General features: G+C 32.8%; 3 protein-coding genes across 5 annotated transcripts; 1 reads left to right on the top strand and 2 right to left on the bottom strand.

The window, feature by feature from the left end:
• Positions 1-659: 659 nt before the first annotated feature.
• Positions 660-4,110, bottom strand: LOC103489018 (U4/U6 small nuclear ribonucleoprotein Prp31 homolog). Of its 2 annotated transcripts, none has more exons than XM_017044784.2 (9): positions 3,914-4,110; positions 3,730-3,804; positions 3,441-3,503; positions 3,189-3,343; positions 1,904-2,796; positions 1,727-1,797; positions 1,254-1,356; positions 1,045-1,120; positions 660-913 (listed from the first exon to the last, which is right to left on the bottom strand). In XM_017044784.2, exons 4-9 carry the CDS (start codon positions 3,297-3,299, stop codon positions 806-808), a joined length of 1,362 nt encoding a protein of 453 aa, XP_016900273.1. In that variant the 5' UTR covers positions 3,300-3,343; positions 3,441-3,503; positions 3,730-3,804; positions 3,914-4,110; the 3' UTR covers positions 660-805. The 2 variants fall into 2 exon arrangements, with proteins under 2 accessions (XP_016900273.1, XP_008446223.1); XM_008448001.3 differs by having other exon boundaries at positions 3,189-3,326.
• Positions 4,111-9,298: 5,188 nt separating this feature from the next.
• LOC103489019 (spermidine synthase) lies at positions 9,299-12,177 on the top strand. The gene is made up of 9 exons (XM_008448003.3): positions 9,299-9,685; positions 9,833-9,909; positions 10,016-10,138; positions 10,652-10,756; positions 10,865-10,937; positions 11,032-11,103; positions 11,189-11,384; positions 11,551-11,677; positions 11,787-12,177. Exons 1-9 carry the CDS (start codon positions 9,562-9,564, stop codon positions 11,844-11,846), a joined length of 957 nt encoding a protein of 318 aa, XP_008446225.1. The 5' UTR covers positions 9,299-9,561; the 3' UTR covers positions 11,847-12,177.
• Positions 12,178-14,157: 1,980 nt separating this feature from the next.
• On the bottom strand, positions 14,158-17,853 carry LOC103489020 (serine/arginine-rich splicing factor RSZ21). 2 transcript variants are annotated; one of them, XM_008448004.3, is made up of 6 exons: positions 17,687-17,853; positions 17,191-17,303; positions 16,399-16,487; positions 15,153-15,408; positions 14,897-15,022; positions 14,158-14,510 (listed from the first exon to the last, which is right to left on the bottom strand). In XM_008448004.3, exons 2-6 carry the CDS (start codon positions 17,277-17,279, stop codon positions 14,504-14,506), a joined length of 567 nt encoding a protein of 188 aa, XP_008446226.2. In that variant the 5' UTR covers positions 17,280-17,303; positions 17,687-17,853; the 3' UTR covers positions 14,158-14,503. The 2 variants fall into 2 exon arrangements, with proteins under 2 accessions (XP_008446226.2, XP_008446227.2); XM_008448005.3 differs by having other exon boundaries at positions 17,191-17,321; positions 17,687-17,830.
• Positions 17,854-20,036: the final 2,183 nt, after the last annotated feature.

Genomic DNA, 20,036 nt, shown 5'->3' with positions numbered 1-20,036 from the left:
GCTCCGAAGGGCTACTCCCGTGTGCTTACAAACTGCATGGAGATGGAAGATTAGTTTTTATAATACAGCAAGATTGAGTATTTTGTAAGTCAACACTATATGAACTATAAAGAAGTCGAATTGATCTGGAACTACCAAATTGGCCCGGTGAAATAGATTTAAGAGATATTAAATTACATAAATCCAGAAGCATCTTTCCGTGGACGCAACAGAACACACCTCCTTTTTAATCCACCCAAATCAATGTGATTTGACGGCTGCAGAGAAATCAAAGCAGCTTGTCCTAGATGAAATGAGAAATACATTAAAAGAGACGTGCATGGGCACGTATCATGGATACTTGATGTACCTGCAGCTGTGCACTACTAATCGAAGGCTATAGTGTAGTAATCTTGTTACTTTAGCTTTGCCCAAAATCAATGTTCTAAATAAAACTTCCCCACGGGAATATGGAAAGGGTTATAAGTTTGGATGATTTTACTGAAGTACTAACGATTATTTAATGGCACTAACCAAGAGACAGACTTCTAGTCCTAAACAAATACAAAACCACCAGGAAAAGTGTACGGCAGCCAAGTATAAGATAAAGGCCTGCCAAAAGGCTAATCACTAATCAGTCAACTAAGGCCAAAAAATAATAAAGCATAATCAACCAAAACTTAGGAGCAGAAAAAGAAAACCTTTGCATTATAGAAAAATAAATTACTGTTGCTCTCTTAGTACTGAATTACAAAGCGTAACTGTACCCATATTCATGTATGCTTACAGCACGAACACGAAACATAAAGCTTGATGATCTAATGACTCAGTTTTTCCTAATTTTTGAAAATGTTCCTGTTTCAGAAAAGTAGGTGCTTTGCGTTCCGCTCCCTAGCTGGTTCAAATGAGCCTGAGGATTTGACAGCTCGATTCCCTGCAAGGAAAACAAGAAATTCTCATAACCTTGACATTAAGCACCCAGGCAGTGTCACGAAAAAAAAAATACTTTTGAGGTAAAGTTAGATAACATAGTAGGCGAAGAGGAGGAAAAAAAAGAATACTCACTTGTACGGGAGTAAATGCCAAACTTGAGGTCAGCCCAGACGTAGCACCACTGCTTCCATAGCGTTTTTCCTTGAACCTAAACATAACTCAAAAAGATAAGTAAAAGAAAACCGACAAAGAAGCGAAATGGTAGGCTACAAATATCCTTTTCCCCTTCCTTGTAGAAATTATTATTATTAGGATCAGCTAAGCTCAATGACTTGACTTACTTCTTAACAACTTTTGCAGCAAGCTTGCTCTGAGCAGCTGATACACGCAACTTCCCACTCCCAGCCTGACCAAGCATTCCATATCCTTCCCCCAATCCATCTCCTGTTGTATAGAGGGAAAATGTTAAATATTTATTAAGAGTATTCTTATTCAGAATCTTCTATAAAAAAAATAAAAAAGAGAAGAAACTTTTATTTAGAATGCTTCAAACAACTTTTTCCCCAGATTCAGAACAATTATCAAAACATAGCTGATATTCGGAAGAAAATGCAACTACTTTATATATTAAACATTCCTGAAAGAGGACAGACGCAAGACGAGAAGACTGGCAACGTGGCAACTCAAGCTAGTTGAACAACAAAACATTGAATCTCATTCCAATGAGTAACATGAAACATAGCAGAAGCAAGACTACAATCCAAAGATTCCCAACAATCCAGATTGACTATTCAGAAATGAAATAATGCTTTACCTAAAGAACTCTCTTCAGGCACCCCAAACTGCATCCTGTTAGCTAGCTTCCTCATCTCCGTTGTTGCATATCTGACAAGGAAACCATATCAATCTCAATCTATGAATGAACGAAAAGTGCAACAGACCAAAGCTTCAACTGTTAGGGAGATGAAAGAAAAAAGTGACATAACAGTACCTTTCCTTCATCTTCCTTAATCGACGGCCACCTCTCTTCTTTTTAGGTTCAGAATCAGGGACCGGAAGAGGTTTTGGTTGTTTTGCAGGTGGAGGTTCCTGCCATTTCTCAATTTTTTTAAGGATCTCATCTTTGAAGACTCTGCCAGTCTTCCCAGTAGGATCTCCCATGGTGGAGTCAACTCGTGCTGCAAGTGTTGACTTTGCAGATATGAGTCGACAAGCACGCATCTTCAAAGGTGGAGGTGTCGATTGGAATATCTCTGTTTGCTCAATATAACCTACTCGAAATTGTGAGGTAGCTGTAGAAAACCCAGCAAGATTTTTTTTCTTTGCACCAAGAAGCTGAACATTGCAAGCAGGCATCTTAGCTAAAGCAACAAGACCACCAGCAGTTCCCATTAGTTTTGCTGCAACAGCACTTCCAACTATGGCTGAAAGATTTGGTGCAATATGCCCCATTCTACTTTCAACAAAAGTAAGAACCATTTTCTTTGCTGAATCTAAGGCAAGAGCCCGATCACATGCATCAATTGTTTTCTGGAGAATTTCCTCAGGGAGTGGCTTTCCACTTGTGGTAGATGCTGTGACAGAAACAACCATAATAACAGCAGAAGGTAAAAGTCCTTCTAGATCTACAAGAGTCAAATCCACTTCATTCCCAATCTTCTTAACAACTCGAGCATAATCAATTGGATGGTGCACAAGTGATTCAAGCTCTGGAAATTTCAGTCGATATTTATCACGTATAAAGTTGTGAATAATAATAATTTCATTCTCAATATCCACTGACAAGGCATTACACTCTACAATCAATTGGTACTCGGGATCATCTTCCAATACAAATCCCTGATTTGAGATATTAGAATCCGTCTGCAATGCATCTTCAACTTTCTGTAATTCAAATCCCAACAAATCAAATAAAAATCACTTCCGCACAGATGGGAAATGGAGAAGTATAGTGAGCGTCATTTTTTAAAACTAAAGAAGTTAAACATTTAGAGGAGAGAAGTTGTGATTTTAGGAACATCATGGTTTTCAATTGTAGAATAGAAAATGCATCATAACGTCCATATATTTTCAAAATCTGCAAGTCTAAATTTATTCGGTGGAGATGAATTGCAAAAAAAAAAAAAATCCAATAATTATACAATAACCCAAAACTTATCATTCACTAAAAGGTTAAAATACTAGATGCAACAGCAGGGAATAAATGTATTCATTGGCTAACCCCCTTTTGTTGAAGCCACGTCAAGGTCAATAAGGAAACTTTCATGTGAACTAACCTGCATAATATCATTGTATCTTTGTGTTTTCTGCAGTTTCGAGACACTATCCAGATCCTCATAATTAAGGCTTTCTAGGTCGGCAAGGTCCCCATCAATATCCTCTTCCATATTTTCGGCATCGGCACCTGCTTCGCCCTGCAAACATCCAATAACTATCGCCTCAAAATATAAGGTAGATGGATTCACACTACAACCAACCCACATAATTATTACTTCATTTACAGAGAGAAGTAAAAAGCCTTTACAAACCTGAAACTTGTCTTCATCAGAGAGTTCATCAAGATCTGCTAGAAAGGAATCAGCCAAAGTAGCCTACAAACCCCAAGAAAAGAAACTGAAATTAACAAACAAGATAAATGGCAATTCCAAAATATCCAACAAGCATTCGAAACAAGAAGCCTCATACCAAGTCGAAAAGCCTAATGAAAGTATAAAAACAAATAAGTCAACTAGAGTTTACATGCACGATCGTAGCAACTAAACTAAACCAGCATACAAAAGAAAAGTGCCGAAATCTAAACGTAAGAAAGTTACTAACCATTTCCTAAGCTTCGGCAGAAGATTTATAAAGCCTCCCTGATCGTAAACAATTCGGCGCCAAGTTGAAGAACAGCTGAATGTCAAATTTTCAATTTCCAGAGTAAGGAAACATACGTATACATTAAACCTAAAAGGATAAAACCACACTCAATTGCTTTAACACAAAAATGGAAATCCCTAACCTCGGATGAAACTATGTTCTCCAATTTCGAGATGAAATTTCACAGCAAGAACGAGAAGAAAGAACGCCGATGAAGTCACGAAAGAGCGGGAAAAGCTGTTTAGCGGCTCGTGGTCGACGGAAATTGGGAAGAACAGAGGAAGAGAGAAAAATTGAAATGGACACCCGTCTTTCTTCGCCGATCCAGTCACCGATCGAAGGCAAGATAGCCGATAGATTGGAGAGTTGAGATGTTGAGCCTGCAAGGCCCAGCCCAACTCACTGGGTGGGTAAGGGCCTATGAGGCCCAACCTAACCCTACGCTCCTCGGCCCGTCAATTCATTTTGTTCGATCTTGATTTTTGAGGCATTTTCATTTTGCTATTAAATAAATTTCTTTTATTTTTTTCTTGTGTAAAATGGAACAAACCTCCCATTATTTAGTTGATGTTATAAATATAATTTATTGTCACGCTCAATTTTCGTGTTTTTTTTGTCTTTTTATTGTCATTTGGAATAGAAAGATTTGAACTTTTGACTTTTTGATCGATGATACGTGTTATAATAAGTTTAACTATACTTAATTTAACTACTATGATAAAGTTATCAAGACTTATATATGGTTAAAATTACTATCTACTAAATAACTTTCGTTTACATAGTGTCGATGTCAAGATTTAGACAAAGGTCAAGACAATAATGTTAAATTTATAATTTAGAGAAAAATGTACACATCGATACATTAGAATGAATATAGTTGTCCCATGGGTATTAGGGTACATTGTAGTTGTAATGGACTTAGTTCCAGTGGGATTATCTTTTGACTCATCGAAACAAAGCATGTGAGCGATGTTATGTTTGATATTTACTAAGGTCAACCTCGACTAAGACCAAAGTCAAACACTAGGTAGCCATATTTTGGATGGAGACGTATGTACACACATGTTTTTTTTAACTAAAAAGAAATGAGAAAAGGCAAGAGACAGAAGTTGAGTTGGGGGGGGGGGGGGTGCTTTGCATTAGAGATGAGAATGAGTAAAGAAGATTGACTAAGTTGGTAGGAAAATCAAAGTGGGGTTTATGTTGCACAAATACTTGGAAAAAATATGTGTGTGTTTTTGGATCTGTAGTTCTCCAAATGCAAGCTGTGATTGTTCTTAATACACACAAAAATTCAAAGTGAAATGGTCAAAAAGTGAAATCATCAATATGTAAAATATTGGACTTAATTGGACTCTCAAAGAACAAATAATAATAGAATAAAATCTTCACACTTGCTTTTCCACTGCCCCACCTCACCTCCCAAATTCAATACTCCATTTTTCTAATAATGGAGACTGCTTTTTCTCAATACAAATATCTGACTTCCCCTTTTCCTTTAATATATATAAAATGATTATATCTCGTAACAAAGATGTGCTCAGTAAAATTTGTCATTTAGTAGTTTTTCGATTTAACTGTAAAGTTTATTTTGTTATTTTTTAAAAGCTCTTTATATACAAAGATTAAACTATCTTTCAAAAATCCTTGAAATATTAAAGGATCGACTTGCTAATATTTTGAAATCTTTTTTGCAAAACGAATGTATTTGTAGAAGCCAAACTAAGTGAATAGACAATAACTTTGGTTGGAGGAATTCTTTCTATGTTAAAGAAAAACGTTGGAAACTATTTTTAGATTTAATCAACGGTCAAACTTTCTACGTTTTGTATATATATACATATAAAAATTGAAAATGGTTTTGATTGGAGTCTTAGAAAGACAAACAATAAAGTGATTAAATATTATCTCAAGATAATGGGTAAGAAGAAAAAGGAAATGAGATTTAGTTTTTCCATCAAATCATTTGTTTATTTATTTATTTAATTTTTTAGTATCAAATCAATTGGACATACATTATTAAAACCTTTCATCATGATTGATCTTTTATATAAATTAGGGGGAAAAGTTGGATATCACATACTCAATAAATCTATTTGAGCCACTTGAAGAGAACGATGTTTGCAACCATAATGCCTTCTGCTTTTTCTTCAGCATAAAAGTATATGCTGTTGTGATTTAAAGCATTCAAACCATTTCTTTTGTGTTTGAGAATAAGAATAAAGAACAATAGGGTTAATAAGAATAAGAATAAGAATAGCTTTTGTTTTTTAAAATAAGTCGCCTCCTTAATAATACCGAACTACGAGGATAAGAAGTGGAAGTAAAGAATTGGCAAGATGAAATCCTTATTTGAATCAAGTAGTTATTAAACACGTTTACATTAATTTATTATGATTTATTAACTACTTACCTCCTGACTTGGCTTTCCTACGATATTATTTTGTAGTGTTACATCCTTGATTAAAAAGTTAAAGGAGTTTTTTTTTTTTGTACGGTTTGGATTTCTCCTAAATAGGATGATTTTTTTTTTTGTCAACACCTTGGTTGTATTTAGTTTTTCTCTCAAATTTTAATATATTTTCTATTAAAAAAATCGACTACTTGCATGGTGGCTCAAATTCAAAATCAAACATATGATCTCTTAGATCACTTGTTTTGATAATATGTGTGACCGATTGACTTAAAGCTCGAGTTTATAGATTAATGTAAATTTAATTTTGTATCATATGCAAAACTTAAATACTAATAAGTTATTGAAAATTCTAACGATTAAAGAATTATTTTTCATATTGAGTTCTTTTAAGTAGATTTTGAAAGTTGAAAAAAGAGATACAAAATGTAGAGTAATTTTGGTAATTGCTTAGGCATGTAATTGTAATATATAATTTGATGAAATGGGCAGTGCCCTATCAAGTTGCTTGAGGCGGCTTCAATATAATATGTTATTGTACTCTAAAAATATATATACTTTTTCTTTCGCTATATCTATGAAAATTATTAATTTTTTTTTAAACAATCTAACGGATTATTTTTATAAAATATTTTTAAAAATAGAAAAATATTAAAACTATTTATAAACCCATCAAAAATTTATGAAAGAGATATTTTGAAAAATATAACAAAGCGGCCAAATATCGAACAATTCCGAAAACAAAAAAAAAAAACTTAGGTCCACCTTAAAAAATACCTACAAAAAATGATCCGTCAATAACACACATGTAATATATTTGGTGTTTAGATTTGGTTGTTTACATACAAGATGATATAGATATGAACCAAAACAATTTTTTTTTCAAAATTTGGTACGTATTTGGCTAAACGATTTAATTTTTTTTTTACTTGATCTATCTTTTTTCATGAGTTTTTAGGCACGATTTTTAGAATTTGCTATTTATTTTTTGTAAATTTGGTTACCTAAATTTAAACAAGCTAAAAAAGAAGAAAAAAATAAAGACGATGTAAAAAAATGGCTAACATAGCTTTTGTTGTAAACGGACGTAAATAGTTTGATGTTTTTATTACAACGATGAAAATTACACTCTATCAAACCATTTTTAGTCTATTAATTTTATTGGTATATTTGGTAATTGTTTTGAAAATTCATTTATTTTTATTTGATTTATCAAAATAAGGAAATAAAAAAAGAAGAAGAAGAGATGTTATTGTCATAGAATTCTTTTTTAAAAGGGCTGACGTGTTATTGTGTGAGTGAGGGTTGTTTTTTTTTTTTTTTTTCTTTTGCTTTTTCTAATATAAACATTGTGTGTACGAAATTCAAATTCCAATAAATATCCAAAGGTTTATGGGTCCAATTTTTATTTATTTATTTTGAGTAAACCATCTTTCCAATTCTGATTTGTGAAATAAGTATAAATTATTGAGAAATTCGTATGAATAGCAACAAAAAGAAAAAATTATTTCAACCATTTAATTATACAAAATTTGATATATTTTTCAAATAATTTCAGTTTCTTTTAATTATTATTATATTTGAGATTCTATCTATTATATCCAAATCTTATTATTGATATAATCTAAAATGTTTATAGTTCATGCAGGTATATGTATATATATGTATATAAGTCTCATTAATTTTTATATTAGAAACTTTTTATAGTTTTTTTTTATTAAAATGGTATATGAAAATTAAGGGGTTGTTCGAGACAAATATTATATAGAACTATAATAACCACACTTTGCTACGATAAAATACTATTTAAAAGATTACAATTAGCTATGGTAATTATATAATTTTTATTATTTGCTACAATTTTTACTATTTGTTACCGTTTTTATTATTTTGCATTCATCATTTTTTTTTATATTGTTTACTATTTCCTCCCCAAACTAAAATTATAATATAAACTAAATTAATCTAAAAAAAAAACAAACTATTATAATCAAATTATAATAACGTAAGATTATAATAATTCATATTTTTCCCAAACACTCTCTTAAATTTTTTAATTAATCAATGACATATAAAATTTAGTTTATAAAATTTCTATTCAATAGATCATCAAATTTTCAAAATTGTGTCTAATAATGTTTTAAATTTTGTATCGTTAATCTCTCAAAGATATTTTTAACTTTTTGTCTAATAAAATTTAAAATTTGATGTATAGTATATCATAAAAAAAACCAATTTATATTATTTAATATTAAATATTGAATTTTTACGAATACACCAAAGAAAATATAGGATTTTGTGTGTAGTGGTGTTATGGAATTTCAAATTTATTCGTACGACTCTTTATAATACAAAGTTGCACACTGTGTATATATTTGGTGTTCTTAATTGAAAATTCAAAGATATATAATATATTACACCTTTTTAATTCATGATTTGTATCATGCTTGGTGAATTTTTTTTATCTTAGATGAAAAATAAATAAATAAATTTAATGAAAAATAAGTTTAAGATTCGTAACAGTAAAAAAAGAAAAACAAAACATTAATATGAAATAATTAAATATATATATATATATATATATACTTTCAATAAGATTCGTAACAGTTAAAAAAAAAAAAAAGTTCATTCTATTAATTTTATATACTTTTAATAAAATATTAATTTTAAATCTTCGAAATAAATTAACAAATATTTTGTTCATTTTTCTTAATCAATGTACTTTGAATAGAACATTAATTTCAAAAGAGGTAGTAGGTTTTTCTATAAATCAAAATATTTATAAATATACCAAAAGTTTAGGGTTTTATTAATAATAACAACAATAACACCAAAACATTTATGTCATCTATAAATTTTAGAAATTTACTATATTTATAAATATTTTTGTAATTTTACCGAAAAGATTAAAATGTCATTTGTAAAAACAAACAATAACCTTAAAATATAATAATTTTAAATAGATTTCGTTATATTTTATAAATATTTTTGAATTTAATTTTTTTTTATTATTGTTGATAACAATTTAGAAGTAAAATTAAACTTTTTGATGAGTCAAATCTACACTATAGTTTTTGGAAGTTTATGAAAATTTCGAACATATATTTTTTGATGGAAGAACGTGACTAAAAAAAAGAAGAAAAAGAAAAACATAAATCGATGGCAGTAAAAAAAGGAAAAGGAAAAGGGAAAATCGAGATTTGATTTCCCTTCAAAGGCGAAGCCTTTCACGGAACTTTTGGAATTATATAAATGGAGGAAGAATCGAGTAATATTGTTCAGTGCTCACATCCAAACGAAACGGGTCATTCAGAAGCACTCCCCTCTCAGGCCTTGTATTGGGGTTAGGGATTTTAGCGAATCTATTCTTTTTTCTTATGGCTGCGGAACAATCCGTCGTCGGGTCGGCAGCGAACAAACCCCAGATTGAGAATGGGGTTCCTGCTTCTATTTCCTCTGTAATTCCTGGATGGTTTTCTGAAATTAGCCCAATGTGGCCTGGTGGGTTTTTTCGTCTATATATACTTTTTTCTTTCTGTTTGGCACTGAGATTTGTTAGACGATTGAGCGATATAATCGTTCTGTGAGTTTTTCTGGTACTGGGTTTTCTTTTTTGATGAGAAAGTCGAATGATTTAATGTCATGCAGGAGAGGCTCACTCCTTGAAGGTGGAGAAGGTTTTGTTTCAAGGGAAGTCTGATTATCAGGATGTTTTGGTATTTCAGGTATTCATGCTATGAGGTTGAAGTTTATGATATATTGTTTTGTAGTGTGTGTTTTTTCTGCTTTGTTTGGCTGATATATTGAAGTTGTGGTTTACGAATCCTGCAGTCATCAACTTATGGGAAGGTTCTGGTTTTGGATGGGGTGATTCAGCTTACTGAGAGAGATGAATGTGCTTATCAAGAGATGATCACTCACCTTCCACTTTGCTCAATTCCAAATCCCAAAAAGGTTTTTCTATTACTGTAGTGTTTTGAAAACTTTTTAGAACTTGCATATGGAGTCGTAAGTTTTGACATACTATGGTTGTTGTTAAGTCTAATACCTTTGGTGCTTAAGAAAAAAATGAGAAGCAGGCATGTCATTGACTTTTTTGTTGATATTACCTCGTGTATGTTAAGTTTTAGTGTTTGTTTTATGTAAATTTTAATTGTTTAAAGTGAGGATGGAGTGGGGAATCAAAACTACAATCTGTTGGGTTTTAATGTTGTTTAATATAATGTTTACGATTGTCAGTTATCACTGCTGCCATCTTTTCTTGTTCGAGCTTAAGCACGTTTTCTTGTGAAGTTGGTTGGTATCTGAGATAGTGAACTTTTGCTTGAATTTGCTCAAATGCTCTCACAGGCGCCTAGGGTTTCCTTTTTTCACAAGTGTCTGTAAATTTGGAGTATCATATCGGTTGGTGATGTTTTGCTTATTTTATTTTGTTTCATTGTTTTCTTACTCAATTGCTGCTATTAGGTTCTAGTCATCGGTGGAGGAGATGGCGGTGTCTTGCGAGAGGTGGCTCGACATTCATCCGTTGAGCAGATAGATATCTGTGAAATCGACAAGATGGTAGTTGATGTAAGTACTAACTGTCAGCTCTTTTGCTCTTTTGAATAAGAAATTGTTATGATTGATACTTTCTTCTGAATTTTGATTAAATACTATTGCCTACGTTTTTCTTTGCAGGTTTCCAAAGAATTTTTCCCTCGCGTAGCTATTGGGTACGAGGATCCTCGTGTCACTCTTCATGTTGGTGATGGTATATGATAGATCATCTTCTCATCAACTCTCCCTCAACCCCCCCTTTTCGTATAATATCTCAACTGTGTATATCGGCGTGCTTTGTGTTGCAGGTGTTGCATTTCTGAAGGCTGTTCCTGAAGGCACTTATGATGCAATTATAGTGGATTCTTCTGATCCTATCGGTAATTACATCTCTTTCGTTTCAAGATGAAGATGGAACTATATGTTGGATTCTTTAGAAAATGAACATCATTTTTCATCTAACAGGGCCTGCACAAGAGCTTTTTGAGAAGCCCTTTTTTGCTTCAGTTGCCAAAGCTCTTCGACCAGGAGGTGTTGTATGTACTCAGGCAGAGAGCATCTGGCTTCACATGCATATCATTGAAGACATTGTAACAAACTGCCGCCAGATATTCAAAGGCTCTGTCAACTATGCATGGACTACAGTTCCCACATATCCAAGGTACACACATGACCACCTACCAATTTGGCATTTGTTGTGCCTATGCAGTCGCGTATACTAAAAGATCAGTTTTTATTTCTATCATGTTGTTGATCTCGCGATTTCCTTTGCCGGTGTTCTTTTTGAATGTTACCTTTTCTAAACATCAATCTGATTCATGTTTCAGTGGAGTGATTGGGTTTATGCTCTGCTCAACCGAGGGACCTGATGTCGATTTCAAGCATCCAGTAAACCCAGTCGAGGTGAACGGCATTGACTCCGCAAAGAGTCCGCTCAAGTTTTACAACTCAGAGGTGGGATCTGTTGTCAACCCTTCAAAATCTTCTTATATAACATTAATGTACTTCCATCTGACTAGAACTGAAACCTCTCTTTCGCTGTTGTTTTGTTGAAAATCTTCAGATTCATGCAGCAGCTTTCTGTTTGCCATCTTTTGCGAAGAAGATTATTGATTCAAAATGAACGTGAAAGCATTCCCCCACAACAGCATCGAAGAATGAAGAAGCAGAAATTTGCTGTGTTGGAGCACACCATCTTTTCATCCTCAACCATGTATGTAATAAGTCAGAGACTTGAATTAGAGTCAAAATGGTCGTTTTTTATTGTGATCAAGGTCATAAAGTTTCTTGAGATTTTATTATTACTAGTAGAATTAGGTTTTGTTTTTCCCAACAATTTTCCCCCCATCTTTTTTTTTTCTTTTTAAATTTGTAATGTGACCTCTGATGTTCTTCTAGGTTGAATAAATAGGCTAAATTAACATATTTAGCCCCCCTATGTTTGGGTTCTCGTCTTTTCCTCTTATCTTCTCCAGTCGCCTTGACTTTCAATTATATTCTTGGGATCATTCAATATAAATATTCATCATGCCTGACTTTCGAAAATAAAAAATAAAAAGATACCTAAAAATTGTCTTTAAATATATGGAGTGTAAGTAGTTTTTTTAATTTTCTTTTTATTTTTGAAGAAGTTCCATTTAAAAACTATCATCCACGAGATTAGTTTATCTTAATGACACCCTATTTGTTTGGGTTGGGTCGATTGTATGGTTCATTTATACCGTTGATCCAATCTTCATTGAGTATTTTATCCTATAGATTTGACTCATACAAACAAAAGGTTATAATTTAGAAGATTGAATAATTTAGAAGATTGAGTCATCAATCATAAACATGGAAGAGAGTAGAGAATAAGTCGTTTGCACATAAATTTTGGATTTAGTCTAGAAACTCATTGCTGTCTAAAAGTTTATTCAACTATGACAACCACAGCTTAACAAGAACTTTTTGAATGGGTCGTGTTATTATTTATATTTTCATTCTTCCTTTTTCTAATAATAGGACTATAGGCTAATTTTTGTTGTTATTTAAAATTTTGTTTTTTTTTTAAAAAGTACAAATATATAGAAAAGAAAAAATTAAGATTAACAAAAGAATTAACAAAAGAATCTCAACTTGGGAGTTAAAAAACTTTTTCTTTTTCTTTGAAATTTGAATATTGCATGCACCTACAAACCTAACCTAAAATAGGGGAGTTGGTACTCCATCTAAGGAAGTTAGGTTGAATGGCTTGACATGTGTTTGAATCTACTCCTTTCCCGAACAAGTTAGGAAACCAACTCTACTTTACACCTTTTGTCACCACTAGCCCTTGTGGCGTTCTTAGATTTTTCACTACACATGATTTCATGGCTGTAAAAAAATATATGTATTTTCAAAAGTTAATAAATTCAATTTGGTGTATTCTTACTTTTACATATAATAGACTTTATTGAAATGCTCATATTCTTCAACACAATAATAGAATGGTTTTGTAATTTAAATAGGTAAACAGGTGGTCATTCTGTTGCAAGAATTTTTCTACACCCACGATTCTTTATTTTTTGAACAATTTACCTAAAAGTTGTTCCTAGTATTCGTATAATAGAGAAAAAGGTATTTATACATATCAATCGCACCGTTCTCTTCGAATAAAGAAAAAAAGATAGTACCCAAATTATTGTTGAGGGAATAAGTGAATCAACCTCTTTTTGATGATGGAGATGGATGGGGAACACTTCCAATTGTCATCAAATTGAAAATATACATATTAAAGACATAATTTGAGAAGCTGACTATATAATTTGAGAATAGTCCGTTAAAGATCACCTCACAATTAAAATCAATTAATGAGGAATCTCAAATTAAAAATGGGGTCACAAATGTATATTTCTCTATGCAAAGAACAAACAAGAAACAATCAGAGAATATAAATAAGCATTCAAATTACCAACAGCCACCACGAACTAATGAGAAGAAGACAACAGTGGCGGTGGTCTAACTTAAGGAGTAAGTGTGATTGAAGGAAGCATAACTATAATGGAAGGTAGGTTGGTGGAGCAGGGCAGAAGAGTTGGGGGAGAGCAATAAACAAGTTGTGAAGCTCACAAGATGCCGGAGATATAAAATGAGTAGAATCTCTCACGATAGTTTCGGGCAATGTAATAGAAGAAGCTCGTAAAAACACGGTGATAGGCGAGAAGATGATGAGCAGAAAATCGCATAAAAACAGCTTCATCTTCTTCAACCACCTAAAAAGAGGATTTAACAATATAGGCAGCCTTCTTGCAGAAGAGTGCAATACAAACAGCATGCAACCAGTTGTAGAAACAAGAAGATGATTGAGGAGCAGAGCAGATATTGAGAACCGAAGTGAAGCACTAAGATGCCATATTAGCCGAAAATCACACCTCAAAAGAACATGAAAGAAAAAAAAAACAGCCAACAGATAAATCTTTAGGATCGTCCAATGAAAAAGAAATATTGATAAATAGATAGAAAGGTATATATAATATAAGAACTCTAGGTAGTAGATATAATTTTGAAAGCAAGAAAGAAACCTCCGAGTTTCAGCGGGGCGGAAGAGAGCCAACACAAAATGGTGCCAGACAGAAACCCATTTCATGGCTTAAAACACTTCGTAGACACCCATCCAAATCCAGGTTTCAAAGAGAACCAATTGTCAGACGAACTTAACTACATGATTCCGGTTCACTCCACAATTCCCTATTAGAACTACAGTATAGCAGAAACACCATCATCTAAGTTCTACCAGCACAACATCCAGCCTTGTTTCCAGCATCAATCTCTGCAATAATGATTAACATACAACTCTCAGATTGAAAAATAACAGAAGTTTGGAATTTATTGCTCAATCAAGTATGTACATTTGTGGTAGAGAATCATTCGCTGCTCAATTTGTAGAAATGTTATAGGCCTTGTAATGAAAACACATGCCAGGAGGGTAAAACGGTTAAGAATGCCTTATTAGTTAAGGGAGAGATCAGTGATGGCCTGGAATGCCTTATTGTCAGTGCCGTCCAAGTAGCCTTATTCCACAGCACTAATTCCCAATGATTACCCAAGGCCCATCACCCATGTGCACAAAACAACCTATCTAAGCCAATTACTCTCTCCTCTCAGTAACTAAACAGTTTTTGTGAATAATTCTCATGACTTGGAAGTAAGGCATACCCATTAGCATAAGGCGAAGCACGACGAGCATGACGGTATGGAGGAGATCTGCTGTAGCTACGACCGCGCTTAGGAGGTGTAATGCTGCGACGTCGTGGGGATCTTTTACCACGAGGACTGTTACTCCTACACAAGAAAAGGAACGAAGTGATAGAACATCAAGACCTAAACTATATATAAGACTAAACCACCTGTTGATTAGACATCACTTAGATAAAATTGGCGTGTATAAAAAACACAAACAACTTTAACACACCTGCGGCCATATCTTTCATAGCTTGGACTCCGACGACGCCGAGGAGAAGGACTACGACGCAGACCACCTCCTACACCTCGTGAGCCCCCACGTGAACGGCATTCACGAGCAAAATGTCCAGGCTCACCACATTCATAACATTTCAAATCATCACCACCACCACCACCACCACCGCCAGCACCACGGCCACGACGACCACCACCTCCTCCCCCACCTTTAGAGTTGTGAGAAAGCTCCACACGCCAACCATTTTTTCCTAAAAAAGAAGCCCAAAGAAAAATCAGAAATACAAGATAAGATAGAAGAGAAGTTTAACCAGGCTCGACAAGACCTCCACACTGTAGAGGAGAAAGCATCTTGAAAACTCATTTGACTTCTCTCATTTTTGAACTACGCTTCATAACATGGCAATATTGCACCTTTGAAAGGATGACAACCAAGGAGTTTGAAAGACTAGACTTCCAACTTGCGACACTTGTTGAAGCAAAGAGATACCAAAAATAGAGCACAACATACCCAAAAAAAAAAATTTAGAAAATGAAACTGAAAGTATGGAAGTAGAGATTAAATTCATTCACTTCATCATGCTTGCACGAGTTAGGGCTAGCATTCAGGGAGCACTTTCAAAGTTTATTGCAGGTATTTCACCCATTGTTGAATAAAGTTCACATGATGACCTGAACTGCTAGCCTTTTTAGGCACTATAACCTTCCACACCAAAGAACTTATGTGCTGGTTCAAGATAGACTTAATATCAAAAATGAAATTAAAAATATGATTTCGACGAATGGATTCCATAACATCGAGTTTCTACATCTTAAAATCATGATAATGCCCAAAATCACATTTTTGAAGCATATTGGAGAGCTAGGCCCATTTATTACACTCTTTTTCAATAAGGTGCTTTCTAAGGATAAAGTAACATTTAAAGAATCTACAAAATTTCCGTGATGTAGTCCATTTTTGTGGATAAAAGTTGCTACTAGACTAGATCAATAATATTAATAGATTTCTAATTCACTGCAGTAATGAGAACTAGATGAATGAAAGCTAAAGAAAAAACCCTGCTGATAGTTGATCGATCATATTTTCACTAGTAATTGAGAAAAAGCAGGCACAAGCGGATACAGCATATAAATACAGAAGAAAACATCACTTGATAGTAGGAATGAAAATCGAAATGCACAATTTGATATATACAAGGAAAAAGGAAAAGGATTACAAAAATCACTTATTTAAAACTGACCATCCAAAGCTTGTATTGCATCTAGAGCATCCCTGCGATCATCAAACTCAATAAACGCATATCCTGGAGGCCTTCTAGCAACCCAAACACTATATTTTATTCAAAAAAAAACACTTCAGTATGCATTATAATACAAAGGAACGAGGAAACAAAACTATCATATCAAATTATAGCAATACACGTTGTAAACTATCTCATTTTAATAATTTATATGCAATTAAGGTAAGGTGTAAATATCCTTGCAGCAAAATCTTGACAACAGATCGCAAGGATAGCCATCAGCAAACTTCAGAGCACATATCTCAGAGTGTCTGCATCCAGTTCTTCAACAAATGACTAACGATAAGGGAGATTTTGATCTTATATGTATAAACCAGCGTCCAATTAGAGAGCTCCTATTGCTAACGGGCAGAAACCAACAAGACTTTTTATGGTATCCGTACTAAAACAGACGTACTGACATTCAAAGAGACCAAATAACGCTTTTTCTTTTCTGTTTCTCTTACCCTACAGAGTGCTGAAATGTCTATGTTTGGCGAGGTAAAACATCATGAATAGATAGTAAACTGGCGCAAAAAATGTAAGCCTAATACTGAAAGAACCCTTGAAGATAATATCAAAATATTTAGCGAAAGAGAAAGAAAACGCATAATATATAAATCCCAGGATTCCCAACAGACTGCCGATTGAAGGAATCCAAGAACTAAAAATTGCACATGCGTCTAAAAGATGCTAATTTAAGAAATACATGTAAAGAATGCCTCGATACAAAAATTTTCAAACAGAAATCACCTCCTAAGAACACCGAACATTCGAAATTCATCTTCGAGATCCCTCTCTGTAACGCGTGGATCCAGATTACCAATATAAACTCTAGTCATTGTAACGAATGAGCGAAGAACCGCCTGATAAACAATGAGATGCTAGTTTGAGAAAACAAATCATCCCAATAAATAAACAAAAAAACAATGGAGACGGAGAGGAGTTAGAGTTTAATCTAAAAAAAAAAACTTGGGATGGGAATAACACAACACAACACAACCCACCCAACCCCAGGATGCGAAAGCTGCTACAACAACAAATAAGTCTACACGTGGTAAAAGTACACACAAAAAAAAGTCCACATACGAAGTATTTCCAAGAGATGATAACAAATGGAAGAAGAAACAACAAAATCGAAGGGCTGGTTCAAGGATTCATCGTTGAAAAAAAAAATGAAAAAAGAGAGAGAGAGAGAGAGAGAGAGAATTAGGGTTATGCTCATGTTGATCGCGAAGCTGAAGCTTACCAAGACAAAGATCTCGCGGAATCGACAAAGAGTTGTAAGAGATCAGCCGGTGATAAGAAATGAAAACGACACTGTCCGTCCGTAGTCGCAGAGCTCCGATGCTCGGAAGTCTGCAGAAGGTGACAGTCAAGGGGCTGAGTGAGTTTGGTTTTCTTGCTGTCGATGAAGTCTCCCAATTGGGCCGAGCTGTCTTACCAATCTGGGCCCAGTAGATCCTAATGGATCAATGAGGCCGGATTTTCACTAAGAACTTTTTTCTCGAAAAAATAGCAAATTTTTAATTGGTAAATTAATTATTTTTACCTAATTTAATATAAGATAAAATCTAAAGAAATATAATTTATATTTGTGTTTAATAGTTATTAGTTCATACAAATATAATTTATTTTTTTAGTATAAATTAAAATTAAATATGAACTTAAAATCTCTCGTCGGATAAATAATCGCAACAAAATTTGATAGTTATTCTGTTAATTTTTATCTTACTTTTTTTAAATTTCATTAAACATGTTATAAATATAAGTATCAATTTATTTAATTTTAAATTATAGTGGACTATATTTAATTTGTTTGTGTCAAAAAAGCCTAAAGGCCACTAATTAAAGTACTTTCTTTTTAGGCTAACTAATTAAAATATTGATAATTACTTTTTAAGGTGATTGGGTACGAAACTTTGTTGTATTAAAATTATAATACCAATGAAGAATATTTGAACCAACATTCACTTCTTAATTTTCAAACTTGTTGAAATTTTACTTTTCTCTTATGGAATTGTATTTAGTCAAAGTAACATTTTTGTTTCTCTCTCTCTCTCTCTCTATATATATATATATATATATATATTAAGACTTGAAACTACCAATATAGACTGAAATTAGAAAAACCTTAAATGAAAATTATGTTATTGGTTCTCACTTTTCAACATATTTTACCTTAAAGTTTTGGTCATTGACTTTGGTAAACGTGTAATTTGACCGATGTTGCAAAATTGTATTTATTTAGGAGGATGAAAATGGGAAATTTTGTAATTTCTTTATAACTTTCGAATTAAACTTGATTTGGATCATTTCAAATTGATGTGGTTAGAAGGATATACCAATATCACATCTATATAGTTGTCAACATAAACCATACTTTATAGCCACGACATGTATATTATTTTAGATAAAGGGATACATCTTATTCTTCTTTTATTTTACTTTTTTTGCAGAAGATTGTTTTCAGCATTCTTTTTTATTAATATTTAGTTTTGGTTTTAATGAGTATAATCAAACCGTTGAAATTTACTTACTTTGTGATATTCTAAATGAAAACGAAGCTTTAATCTCAACTATAAATCGTTAGTCGATAATTCAATATAAAAACCTTAGTCTATAACTAAACAATTAATTTTAAAGTGGATTAGGGAAAAAAAACACAATAAACATAGTTATCAAACATACTCTAAAATGTTAAGTTAACGAGTCGGCTAAGTGTCGGTCAAGTGTGAAATAAGAGAAGAAAAAATGCATAAAAAGAAAGGAAAAATGGTGTGTGATGTGTGTGGATCTTTTCCATGTACCAAAGAAAGAAAAGAAGAGGAAAAGTGCTATGCCACACTTTGTTGTTGACTTGCACACAATCCTTGGGACGTTACGTTACAACTTTAATTACATATATAAAAAAAAAGACGTTATTTATTTTATCAAGAAAATCGGTATAGAACACATTAAATTAAATTCTATATAGGTGCTCAAGTCAACATAAATCGAATTCATAACCATATGAATTTAATATCAACAAAAGAATAGGCTTAGTAGAGGATTAGGGTTTATGCTCAACTTGTTTATTTTAATCGAGGATTTAATATCTATTGATATCTTGATATGAATCCATGAAATATAATAAATTATTGTCTACTAAGATCAATACAAATTCAAATACTCATATGCCTTTGTTTGAAAGCTAACTCAAATACATTCTTTATATAAATTTTCCATTTTGTAAAAAGATATCAATTAGTATCGATATATTTGTAAGATTGAAATGTTAAGATATCAATATTGACATATTTTAACAATCGTGTTTATGAAATGGGGAACAAACAATTTTCTTTTAGAAAAAAGATCAAAATCATTTAAAACGAGAAAAAAAAAATATAATCCCCAACAATTCCCCTCTCCATGTTATGGTTCTATCAAACTTTATTTGTTGTCTTTGCTTTGGCCACATCCCAACTTTATGTCATTTTCTTTTCCCAATTAGTAGGATGATAGTCACAAGCAACTATTAAAGTTCCTTATCGGAAGTAATAAGAAGAAGAAAAAAAAGATCGATTAGAAAACATCTTGTCGGTATGTTGAACTTAACA

This window comes from Cucumis melo, chromosome 10 (genome assembly GCF_025177605.1).
Source record: "Cucumis melo cultivar AY chromosome 10, USDA_Cmelo_AY_1.0, whole genome shotgun sequence".
NCBI lineage: Eukaryota > Viridiplantae > Streptophyta > Magnoliopsida > Cucurbitales > Cucurbitaceae > Cucumis > Cucumis melo.
Note: the sequence above shows the minus strand (reverse complement) of the source record. Positions and strands in the feature narration are given on the sequence as shown.

Excerpts from the sequence above, each read along its gene's own strand:
- LOC103489018 (XM_008448001.3), bottom strand. Across the intron at positions 2,797-3,188 it reads GATACAATGATATTATGCAG|AAAGTTGAAGATGCATTGCA; the intron begins GTTAGTTCACAT and ends TTTGAATTACAG. Across the intron at positions 1,798-1,903 it reads TTAAGGAAGATGAAGGAAAG|ATATGCAACAACGGAGATGA; the intron begins GTACTGTTATGT and ends TTTCCTTGTCAG.
- LOC103489019 (XM_008448003.3), top strand. The coding sequence starts at position 9,562 with ATGGCTGCGGAACAATCCGTCGTCGGGTCGGCAGCGAACAAACCCCAG. Across the intron at positions 9,686-9,832 it reads AATTAGCCCAATGTGGCCTG|GAGAGGCTCACTCCTTGAAG; the intron begins GTGGGTTTTTTC and ends AATGTCATGCAG. Across the intron at positions 10,757-10,864 it reads TCGACAAGATGGTAGTTGAT|GTTTCCAAAGAATTTTTCCC; the intron begins GTAAGTACTAAC and ends TTTTCTTTGCAG.
- LOC103489020 (XM_008448004.3), bottom strand. The coding sequence starts at position 17,279 with ATGACTAGAGTTTATATTGGTAATCTGGATCCACGCGTTACAGAGAGG. Across the intron at positions 16,488-17,190 it reads ATGTTCGGTGTTCTTAGGAG|TGTTTGGGTTGCTAGAAGGC; the intron begins GTGATTTCTGTT and ends AATAAAATATAG. Across the intron at positions 15,023-15,152 it reads TATGAAAGATATGGCCGCAG|GAGTAACAGTCCTCGTGGTA; the intron begins GTGTGTTAAAGT and ends TTTCTTGTGTAG.